Here is a 12,593-nt window from a genome sequence, read left to right as displayed (position 1 = left end):
TTACGTAACTCCAAAAGTTCCGAACTTGAATAGCGAAACGTCTCATTGAACGGAGCCCTTCCCAGAGTAACGGGTATTGTAGAGTTGGAATGCGGGAACAAAGATTTGTCCGAGGCTCTGATCATGGTCATGCCAATTGTCGACATTACAAAGGCAGCAAGGGTCAGTAGGACAAACAGTCTGAGCTTGGACAGCGAGCTGTAGCAAAGCCCGAGTGCGGTGCACGGACATGTATGCAGAGTATGATGACGAATCATGGTAATACTCACACAGAATTCCGGTAAACGAAGACACGAGATGATTCACAAAATCACTCACATTGGTCCATGAACACCAAATACATCATTGATACACAATTCAAGTTGAAAAACGAATCCACACATGGAATTTTAATGCAAAAAAGTGCGAAGAAAGTGGAGCATGTTGAAAACACGTCTGCAGCTGCTGAACAGCGCCCTCGATTTTCAAAAGATTAAAATCAATTTGATTTCCAGAAAATCAATGATAACTCTCCCAAATCAACTATAAGTCCGTTTGATCAAGAGACCCAAAATAGAAATCAATTTAAACTTCCTCCCAAATCAACTATACATTTACAAAATCAACTGTAACTTCTACAAATCAACTATAACTCTATCATTCATCCAAAATCAACTATAAGAAGAGACCATCAGAGTAAACTCAATTGTAAGGCAATTTACAGAGGATTACTGTAAATTAAAGTGCAAAATTTTTCATCTAGTTTAGCTGGAGTCTAACTGCTAATTTCCTCATACATTTAGTTCCATTTCTATCCCCTAATACGGTCGGTTCTTTATACCTAATTCACGATCGACATACATCACTGACACGACTGCTGTACATGAACAGCACTGCAGTAGGACTTACAGTGATCACCCACCTTGTGCAGCTGGCACCCTGGTGGAAACAAATCTGCCAGCCAGCCCTTCAAGCCAGCAAGGACCAGCAAGCGAGCACTGTGTGTGCAGTGCTATGAACATGCGAGGAAAACATCACATGAAATTTACGTAGTTTGTCAGTGTTTGTCAATACTTGCAAAGGTTTCCGAAATCCTTACACATAAGACTTGTAACATTGCATGCACGACTTTCACCTCAAGTCACACTGCAGATATCATCATGTATTCTATCCTAATCAGGCAGATTTGTGGGAGGTTGTTCTACATAACGTTTGTCAGTACCACACACACAACACATGTACAGGCTGCGCTGTATTCATCTGTTAGCACTCCATGTGGTTACGTTTGTTTTGTATGTATTATATTGTTTTTTAAGCAGACCGCGCCGGAAACTAGGCGTGGCCACCAGTCATTATTAATTTTAGTTTTAATCAAATCAGTTATATGTCGTGGTGATCAATTTTAAATTCCAATCAATTTGAAGACTCTTTGTAATTTAATGGAAAATTAGAGTTGATTGAAAGTTAAAATTGAATATAAGTGGATCAGAGTTATCATTTATTTCATGATCAATGATTATATAACTCTTGAATGATTGAACGGGGCCCAGGTCTCCATTTCAAGATGGGGATCGCCAGGCAGGGAGTGCAAAATTAGTCAGTATTGCTTATTAGCTCACCTGAGCCAAAGGCTCAAGTGAGCTATTACGATCGCCCTTCGTCTGGCATCCGTCGTGCGTCGTCCGTCTTGGCAGGTAGCATCCCTAGGGGGATAGGGTCTCAATTTGTTCAAGTGGGCACCATGCCCCACCTGGTGTCCAGAGGGGCCCAAACCTCCCCCCCCCCCAAAAAAAAAAAAAAAAAAAATGGAATCTTTAAAAATCTTCTCTGGAACCAGAAGTGATAGAGCAAAGTTATTACTATAAGATAGTACATTCTTTGATGACTGTAGTTTCAAGTTTGTTAATGGCAGAATCAGGGGTGCCCCCCTTGGGACCCAGGGGAGGGGTCCTAAACAGAAGTGATTGAGCGAAGTTCATACAATGAGTCAGTATATTGATGACTGTTGTTTCAAGTTTGTTCATGGCAGAACCCACGCAGAACCCCCCCCCCCCCCCTTAGGACCCAAGGAAGTGGGATGGGATGGGTCCAAATGGTTATGTAAATTGTGCATGTTCATAATCATTGCAAACCCCTTGATGAATGTTCACCAAACTTGACAGGTAGCATTCCAGGGGGTCTCAATTTGTTCAACAGGGCACCATGCTCCCCGTGGGGGACTCGAGGGGGCCTAATCTCCTCTCCCCAAACATTAAGGAATATTTACAATTCTCTAGAATGACTATGACTATAGTTTTAAGTTTGTTCATTGCAGATCCAGGACTGTCCCCCCCCCCCCCCCCCCCCAACTTGGGAGGGGGAAGGATCTCAAAGTGTTTGAATGTGCACCATGCTTTCCTTGGGTTCCGAACCTCCTAAATTAATGAATATTTAATGATATTTTTCTCTAGAATCAAAAGTGATAGGGCTTTAAGTCCTTTTTTTTTCCAAACTGCATAATCCAACATTCTATAAAGTGCAGTGTACTTGGCAGATATTTTTACCAATGTGATGGAATATGCAAATGGGCACCATGCCCCCATCTCTCAAAGCTACCCCTCACCACAAGTTTCCAATGTTCTCAGGTAAGAGTCTGCAAGAATGCATGGAAGGTGAACTTGCGATACTCAGGTGAGCGCTAGACCCCCGGGTCTCTTGTTGCCTCCTTAATCTCTCCTGGAATCTGCCCGACCATTGTTCAAGTTCAAGTTCAAGTTCAAGTTCAAATTTATTCATTCATTTGTCTTTCTTCCAACAATAAGCAATATAACAATAACATAGCAATAACATTGACACTTTCTTTCAGGAGTATGTAGGAACAACAACAACTAACACTAAAATTTTTTGCAAAAACATAAATATATAATTACATGTGTATGTGAAATGATAAGAAAGGGTAACAATATTTTGAGAAAGGCAAACGAGGAGACCTTAGTGAAGCATAGCTTGTAAGACAAGGTCCCTCGGAATAAAAGAAAGAAAAAAATACATGTATATATATATATATATATATATATATATGTATACATAGTAGAAGAAAAAAAATAACAAAAATTACACAATCTCAAACGAAAACAGGGAATAGACAAGGGAGGCTATGTGCAATGGGGTGAAGGGAGATTATTTACATAAAACAAGGGTAGGAATGAAGGGAGCGGGTGGAAAGGAAAGATAAAGAAAGGGTTATGTGAGACGATAAAATACATATACAAACACACACACCCAACAAAAACAAAACAAAAAACAAAAAAACAAAGAACAAAACAAAACATAACATAACAAAACAAAACAAGACATGACAAGAAGACAACTAACTGGGTTTCAATAATATTATACATTGATACTTTCTTTCATTTTTAAAGGGACATAAAAGTATATGCATCTGTAATGTAACATACAGGACTTACTTTCAGTTATTGACATTAACATTGTTAACATTGTTTTAACGACATCACGAATCAACACAATAAGTATTTAAAAGATGAGACTTAAGCCTACGCTTGAAGGCTGATTTACTTGAAGTATGTTTAATGCTTGCATCAAGCGAATTCCAAAACCTGGGTCCAGTATGTACTAGCGTTTTAAGAGTAAATTGTGTCCTTGCACGGGGTAAATGCAATCCTGAAGCCTGCCTTGTGTTATATCTATGAATATCACTATTTTTCTTAAAACGCTGTGCTAGTGCCAGTGGGAGTTCACCCGCATTAAGATCATACATTAGAGACCCTAACTGCATAAAATAGATACCTTCCACTTTCAGAATTTTATGTTGATGAAAGAGAGCATTAGTGTGAGTACGAAAATGTACATTACAAATTATTCTAAACTCTCTTCGGGATCAAAAATAGCTTTTCATTTTGCGATCTTGAAGAATTACCCCACGCTAATATACCGTAATTAAGATATGGAAGAATTAAAGTGCTAGTGCCAGTGGGAGTTCACCCACATTAAGATCATACATTAGAGACCCTAACTGCATAACATAGATATCTTCCACTTTCAGAATTTTATGTTGATTAAAGAGAGCATTAGTGTGAGTACGAAAATGTACATTACAAATTGTTCTTATAACTCTCTTCGGGATCAAAAATAGCTTTTCATTTTGCGATTTTGAAGAATTACCCCACGCTAATATACCGTAATTAAGATATGGAAGAATTAAAGTAGAATATAGGATAAACAATATTTCTTTGGGAATAACTCTTGTTAGTTTGCATATAACACCAGTATTTCGTGAGTCTTGAAGGTGCTGCTCAACACACTCCTCAAGAGACAGCAGCTAGATTATCTACATTCAATACAACTGGCTGCCTGTCTCAAAAGTATGTTATTCTTCCGGCTACGCCAAGAAACCTGAGAGCATATAAGCACAGAGAAACAAAAACAAAAACAGTCACTTACCACACGCACCCTTCCGTGTGCCTGCCGCACACACACTCGGCGTGTGCGAGACCGCCATTGAATCATCCTCTTTTACAGCTCGCGACCCGCAGAGTTTGGACATCTGCTTGCGCTCCGCAATAAATCTGACAATGCTACCTCATGTTACCTGACCACACCCGACTGATTCAACACAGACTCGGCAGCACGAAGGTCAGACCCACCCTTTATTTACTCGGTAGCTCAAAATAACCTATGGTTATTTAGCAGACTAGTAATTTACCTGCCCTCAGTATAAAATAAACGGTGGTAAATTTCTTTTGGACAGAGAAACCATGGCCTCCGCCCTGGTTTCTCCACCGGGCAGGACACCTTAGGATACGAGTTTTAGTCACACTCTCAGTCCTCCCAGCAGCTTTTAACTATTACGAAAATTTTTAAAATATTCCGCCGTTTGCTGTTTGTACATGTGTCAATACCGTACTTCGGGACAGCAGGACAGGCCTCTGTACTTTTCCACTCAAGCCGTATGGCTCGCCGCGTCTGTATGGTGCACCGTGTGGGCATATTTCACCATACTCCTGGGCCCTGTTTTATCAAGATAAAGTTAGCGTTGATTGTGAAATCAACGCTAACTTTATCCAACTTGAAGTCTGCTATAACTTTAAATCAACTGCAAGTTTCCGTTTTACGAAGAGACTTAATAGTCGATTATAGTTATAGCTCATCACCATGACTTAATTATTGATTTAGTCAAAACTAAAAACACGAGACGAGGCTGGTTTTCGGTACTGTCTGCTTAAAAACAAAACAATACATTAAGCAAAACAAACGACAAAAACATGATTGTTTGCCATGGCCACGGATTCGTAGTCTGCTAGTGCGACGCAGTATTATCAGCGCTATACAGCCGCTGAATTAGAAGTATTAAGTTTGCAACAAAACCGCAAAATACGCCGTTTTGCGTTGTATGGAAAAAAGTAGGTCGATAGATCTAGCACATCCCGAGCTCAACGAAAATCTGCGTACGCGCGTACCGTAAAGATTCCGCACATACGTAGGATTATTAAAACACTCACCTATTCATTGCAATGGATCTAAAAACGTACAGTAACTGACTGTCCAAGGTGAAGGTCGTGTAGGCCTACCAATGCATTGTTTCAAGTCCTGTGTATTTACGTGTAGGATTATGGAAACTTGTGAGAGTGTGGTGACTACAGTAGCTTGTTTTTACCTCTACGGCGCAGATCGGCTTTGTAAAGAATAGATCACGAGTCTTCATCATCAGCATGTCGAAATTCTAGATCGACTTAGATGCTCTAATCAGCAGTACGCCACTACGTGTTACGGTAAGTACCAACAACTCGCTGAACGTTATCTATAAACAGTTAAGCCTAACATTAAGCTGGATCTCAAGTTACTGTCGTACTCAGTGCTATATAGAATTAAACTCTTTATTTTCTGTATATGCCTACTGAACTCTTAATTAGTATCTATTAACTAGCTCTACGTAGGCCTACGCACGTCAGAAATCACTGGTTTCCTCGCATATGGGTTCTTTGGCAAGATATGCATTAAACACAGACGCAGTTCCAGTTACAGTACCGTACTCGGTTACTTGCTTGCTGGCGATAGCTTGATTGGCGGGCGGGCGGCGGGCCAAGGCGCCGGGCGCGCAGGCTGGGATTGCGACTGCTGTCGATGGTGTTTGCGTGCAGCAGTCGCGTAAGCAAGCGTGCCGATCGTGAATTTCATGCAAGGAAAAGACCATAATTACATGAAAGAAATGCAACAAAATGTTAGAGAAAGGTTAGCATTTAACAGACAAACATTTGTGACAAGACCCCAGCTAGACTAGGAAAGTGTGACAGTCATCTTTCTTCTGTAAATTGTCTTACAATTGAGTCTACCTAGACTGTTTCTACTTAAAGTTGATATTTATCACCTGTTAGGTTAATCATAGATTTGGAGCGGTTGAGAAAACTTATGTGTTGATTTTTTAGGAAGTTGGAGTTGATGTCAACTCTGGATGTCTTGATAAGACGGACTTCAAGTGGATTTGGAAGTTAATCATAGATTAAGTGGACTTAGAGTTGATTTGAGAGGTTAATCATAGATTATTTTGACTTAACATTAAATTTATCTTTTGATAAAACAGGGCCCTGTTTGTTTTTACCCGACAGGACTTAGAAAAAATTGTTATTCACCTCTCGGAGCCTTTTTCTCACTTATCAGGCTTCTTGAATTATTTCTCCCGTAACCGGGCCTCCTGATTTTAAATCACCCGTGTCCGGGGGGGTTTCCCCCTTACCAAGCCCCGCCCCGCCTCATGCCTATTTAAGATCACACCTATGGGGAGTAAACAATTTTACTTTTTCTTCATGACATTCTTGTGTACCTCTAATAAATAAATACTTAAACAATGTTGTAACTCTTCGGGAACGCAACTTATTTTCATGTACACCAGGGCTTAGGGACCCCGAGTACAGTTGTATATATATATATATATATGCATGAATATGTTCATACACGTATGCTTTAAAGTTGCATTGTTGCCTTGACTCACTTTCCCTTACAGGGTGGTTATTCTATTGGATATTCTACCCAACTGCAGGTTGTGAATGCGTCCCCTGCAGTTCCACTTACTGCGGCATTAACCCCGCACTGCAACCCCCTGTCCAAGCCCATCCCCGTCTCCCCACACGCCCGTGCCCTGCTTCGATTGTGGAGTGCACCTGCCTCCCTCTCACAGGGCAAGCCCATCCGCACGGCTTCCCGTCTGTCACTGTGACGACGGACACCTTCCTGCAGGGCTGGGGGGCTCACTGCCATGGGCAGACTGCCTACGGCATGTGCTCCCCCCCCCCCCCCATGTTGCTTGTCAACATATCAACCTGCTGGAAATGAGAGCGGTACTTCTTGCACTCCGCTCTTTCCAGCGGCGTGTGCGGGGCAACACCGTACTCAACCGTATGGACAACACCACGGTTGCCGCATACATCAACAGACAGGGGGCACATGTTCATTACAGCTGAACGCCCTAGCTGCTCGGCTCTGGAGGTGGTGCCGGGCTCAGGCAGTCCTTTCCCCCGATCCCTCTCCTACCTCGCATCCTCCAGAAGATCCGGGAGGATCAGGCTACACTGGTGCTCATCGCACCGATGTGGCCGAAGAGGGTTTGGTACCCAGAGCTGAGGAGCCTGGTAGTGGGACACCCGATCCCGCTCCGGCTCCAGCCAGACCTCCTCACCCAGCCCATCTCGGGAGCCCCCCATCCCCGCCTCCAACATCTGCGCCTGACTGCATGGCCCTTATCAGGGACGGCAGCCGGTCTCTCTGAGCGCGCTGCCTCCCTGGTAGCAGCATCACATAGGCAGTCTACCGCCCAAACCTACAACTCCCGTCTTGCAGGTTTCTTCAATTGGTGCCAGGAGCGCGAAATTCAGCCCCGCTCCGCCCCCTTGGAAAAAGTCGCGGACTTCCTCATTCATCTTTTTGATAGGGGTCTAGCGCTAGCCACGATCAGGGGATACAGATCGGCCATAGCGGCCATACATGCTGGTTTTGACGACGGCTCGTCCGTCTCTAACTCTACCACTCTGATGCGCCTCTCCAAGGCCTTTTGTTATTGCGATCGCCCCTTGTCCGGCGTGCGTTGTCCATCGTGCGTAAACTTTTTACATTTTCATCTTCTTCTTGAGAACTCCATGACCGATGTATAACTCAAATCAAATGGACTCTCTTAACCTATCTAAATATTGGAAAGAAAGCACAAACTCAGGAAAAGTGGGAACTGAGAAAAGAGGCTCTGAAGTAGTCTATTCAAGTGCTTAATCTTTACCAAACCGTGCTGGCTGTGTGATGAATGGGACAAAAAACAGGAAGTAAACCACCCGAGTTACAACAATGAAGGGATCATCAGATTAAACTGAAATTAAGCATGCCTCATTAACACATTCTGTCCATAATTAATGCCAACTTTCAAAGCAGTAGCACTATCATTTCAAAAGTTATTAGAGTTGAAAGTGAAGAGTGTTGACAAGGTTTTTCAGAAATGAAAAAGGGATTCTAAAAACACACCTAATCACACTATTCTACCAAAAATGTTCGAGATAAACTGCTAAAAAAACACATTTTCCTGCCCGTTTTATGATACCAAATTTTAGCATAATGTAAAAGAAGACCCGCTCTTTCAGAAAATATGAAAAAGTCAAGTTCGGCTAGGTTGACCCATTTCACTCATTTTCAGTCCCCACGCAAAATCAGTGTGTGCGACTTTCTGTTCGTTTTGAGGTGCACGGTGGGGCAGATGTGTTGCAAAAATTGGTCAAGATGCTCACATTCGGCGGAAACTATGAAATTTTGCGTATAGGGGTATTTTGGGGCGCTGATTTAAAAAATTGCCAGATCCAAGAGATCTGACCACGGGGTCAGCCACCATTTTGAATTCCAATGTGGCTGCCATGGTTCTAAGTGATGAGTGACGTGGAAATTACCTGCAAACAGGTATTTTTATATGCTGAGTTAAAAAATGGAACAATGTGATGTGTCTGACAAACGCAATGCCCTCTGTTTTGAATTCCGATATGGCTGCCAAGACAAACATCATGACTAACATTCACGGGCATGCCAAAAAGTGCAGCAAAAATAAAGCATGATGCACCTTTGGCTGACGTCACAATGTGAATACAACAGCGCGCACTCAATCAGTTACAAACGCACGCTGAATCAGGTAGCCTAATTTACAAACTCGAGATAGAAATTTTCCACACTCCAACATGGCAACTATGTAGGAAAATTCAAATTGGCTGCCGTGCAGCTTATCAGACATAAAGTCATCATATCACCATGCTTTTATGTATCAAGTTTCAATGGCCTATGTTATTCAGAACTGAAGATAGGGATCTTTAAATGTTGGCGGCCGACCCAGTGGTCAAGTCTCTTGGATCCGCCAATTTTTTAAATCAGCGCCCCAAAATACCCCTATATGCAAAATTTCATTCTTTCCGCCGGATGTGAGCATGTTTTTCACATATCTGCCCCACTAATAGCAATAAAAACTATGAGCACAAGCTCAATAGCAGCAAGACAGGTTTCATGCAATACATTTTAGTTCTATGAGCACCAAACACCAAATCCCAAGTTTCTGAATTATTCTATTTTCTCCAATCGTTTTATGTTCATGTGAATTGTAACTTTCATTCTTTCAGGTTTTTATACCCCCGCCCACACATAGTGCGTATGTGGGTATATAGGAATCACTCTGAGGTCGGGTGGCTGGTCGGTCAGGCAGTCGGTCAGTCGGTCGGTCAGGCACTCGGTCGGGCGGTCGGGAGGTCGATCCATTGCTAAATCTTAAGGATCAAACTGCTCTCTCATTTTTTGAGCAATTGACCCCAAATTTTGCATGTGTGTCTGCTGTCAAAGGTAGATGTGCGACACACCTTTTTTGTTAGTATCGCATAATGTATTGCCATGGCAATGGCATATTTTCATAAAAACTTGTGGATCCAGCTACTCTCACACTTTTAGAGCAATTAACTAAAAATTTGGCATTTGTGACCACTATCAGAGGAAGATGTGCAAGACACCTTTTTTGTTAGTATTGCATGATGCGTTGACATGACAACAGCAAATTTGTAAGAAATCTTACAGAATGTTATGAATCAAAATACTCTCTCAGTTTGTAGCAATTCAGTTGAAATTTAGGAAATATGATCAATTAATATGTAGTTATGCAAGACACCTTTTTTGTTTGTGAATTAATCTGTTGGCATGGCAACAGCAGGGGGGTTTTTTGCCAATGATACAAAAATATGTGGATTGACCTAACTCCCTGAGTGTTTGAGTATTTGACTTGAATTTTGGCACATATGACCACTATGGTACATAGATGTGCAAACTTAATCTTTCGTTATTGTTGAACAATGCGTTGCCATGGTAACAGCATTTTCTTCCAAAAAAGAATACAAAAATATTGCAGATTTAGTAAACTCCTTCAGTCTTTGAGCGTATGGCTTAGTAAACTCCTTCAGTCTTTGAGCGTATGGCTTGAAATTTGGCACATGTGACGGCTCTGTTACGTAGATGTGCAAACTTAATCTTTCGTCATTGTTGAATGATGTGTTGCCATGGTAACAGCATATCCTAAATGAAAATTGTACAAAAATACTGTGGATTCAGTTATTTCAATCAGTCTTTGAGCACTCGGCTTGAAATTTGGTAGATGTGACCGTTATAGTACGTAGCTGTGCAAACTTAATATTTTGTCATTGTTAAACAATGCATTGCCATGGTAACAGCATTTTTTTACGAAAAAGCATACAAAAATGTTGTGGATTCAGCTTACTCCCTCAGTCTTCTAGCATTTAGCTTGAATTTTGGCACTATGACTGTGGTACAGAGATGCGCAAGCTTAATCTTTCATCATTGTTGAACGATGCATTGCCATGATAACAGCATATTTTGAATGAAAGCAGACTAAAATACAGTGGATTCAGTTAACTCCGTCAGTCTTTGAGAATTTGGCTTGAAATTTGGCACATGTGACTGTTATAGTAAAAAGATGTGCAAACTTCATCTTTTGTCATTGTTGAACAATGTGTTACAATGGTAACAATATTTTGAATGAAAATCATACAAAAATTCTGGTTCAGCTAACTCTTTCGGTTTTTGAGCATTTGGCTTCAAATTTGACACATGTGACCATTGTATTACCTAGATGTGCAAAATTTATCTTTGTCATTGTTGAAAAATGTGTTGCCATGGTAACAGCATATTTTGAATGAAAATTATGCAATAATATGAATTCAGCTAACTCCCTCAGCTTTTGAGCATTTGACTTGAAATTTGGCATTTATGACAATGTGGCATAATGTCAAATATTGTGTTGCCATGGTCACAACATTTTTTTAATGAAATGGGGATTTCAGAATTCAGTATGTAATGGGTTAAATGATTATTAAAATCTGTGATACATGTTTTGATAAAGTGGTTCCAGGATTTGTGATATGTAGTAGCATTCTTCCTGTAATGAATGTCAAGGTTAAGACTAGCAAAGGTTGTGAAAATTCAGTATATATTTTCATTACATTTCTTGTCAATAGCCTTCAAATTGTAATCGATTTTGTATGTTTTCAATCTGAACACCCCCTCAAAAAGGGGGGAAATGGATACACCTACATGACATATCTCTTGCTGTACTATGTCTAGGAGCTTGAGGAAGAGAATGACTTTCTGAATGAGGAGCTGACCAAGGTGAACTTAGCACACAAGAAGGCCTTGGAGCGGATCCGTTCTCTCGAGGAGAAGGCCAGTGAACATGAGGTTAGTCAGGCCCAACATCAGGACAATATTTACTCTGGTTGGGTTTTAGTGAGAATGTTGGCCCACATCCTTGCCAAGCACAAATCAACATCAACTTAAAATTTCTGAGGTTACACTGAGACTTTTATTTAAATGTGTTTTCACCATGACTGTTTATTTTTACACTTGATAGATTATAGTTTTAAGTTCTCACATTATGACCATAGCTCAACTCTACTGTATACAAACCTTTTTGTTTATACCGAGACAAACTGTTATACATTCCAGTGAAGTTTCATGTAATTTATGTCTTGTACAATTTCGTATTGTATAATTATATTCTTATGCCTCCGCCACAAAGTGTCGCTGCAGGCATTATGTTTTTGGGTTGTCCGTCCTTCCGTCCATTCGTAATTAATTTTGTGGACAGCATAACTAAAAAACTGTTTGAGGTATCCTAATGAATTTTGGCAGGTATATGTATGAGGGGGTGAAGTTGTGCCTATCAACTTTTGGATGCAGGTGCCCAAGGTCAAAGGTCAAGGTCAAGTGATCAAAATTTCACCATTTCCCCCATGTCTATGCAATGCCTGAAGGCATTTTCTTGAAACTTTGTGTGTACATGTATCACCCAATAAAAATTCTTAAGTGAGAGTTTTGGGTCAAGAGGTGAAAGTTCAAAGGTCAAGTGAAAATGTTAAAATTTCACTTTTTTCCATATCTCAAATATGTTTCAAGGTATCTTCATGGAACATAGTACATATGCATGTACTGACTGGCAGTGATTATCTAGGGAATTTGGGGGTCATGAGGTCAAAGATCAGGGGGTCAAAGGTCAATGTCAACTCTTTAAATTTTACTTTTTCATCATATTTATGCAATCCCAGCAG

At 40.9% G+C, this 12,593-nt stretch overlaps 1 protein-coding gene across 2 annotated transcripts in view; it reads left to right on the top strand.

Annotated features, from left to right (window-relative positions):
• Positions 1 to 12,185, top strand: part of LOC139715381 (uncharacterized) — a 359,010-nt gene extending 346,825 nt beyond the window's left edge. For both annotated transcript variants that reach the window (XM_071626956.1, XM_071626954.1), the window contains one exon: positions 11,611 to 12,185. In XM_071626956.1, coding sequence (XP_071483057.1) covers positions 11,611 to 11,823 — 213 coding nt within the window. In that variant the 3' untranslated portion in view covers positions 11,824 to 12,185. The remainder of the gene's footprint in view (positions 1 to 11,610) is intronic.
• Positions 12,186 to 12,593: the final 408 nt, after the last annotated feature.

The sequence above is a fragment of the Diadema antillarum genome, unplaced genomic scaffold (assembly GCF_040938485.1).
Source record: "Diadema antillarum isolate AM-2024a unplaced genomic scaffold, OU_Dant_1.0 scf00000047, whole genome shotgun sequence".
Lineage (NCBI taxonomy): Eukaryota > Metazoa > Echinodermata > Echinoidea > Diadematoida > Diadematidae > Diadema > Diadema antillarum.
This window is presented reverse-complemented; position numbering and strand designations above follow the sequence as displayed.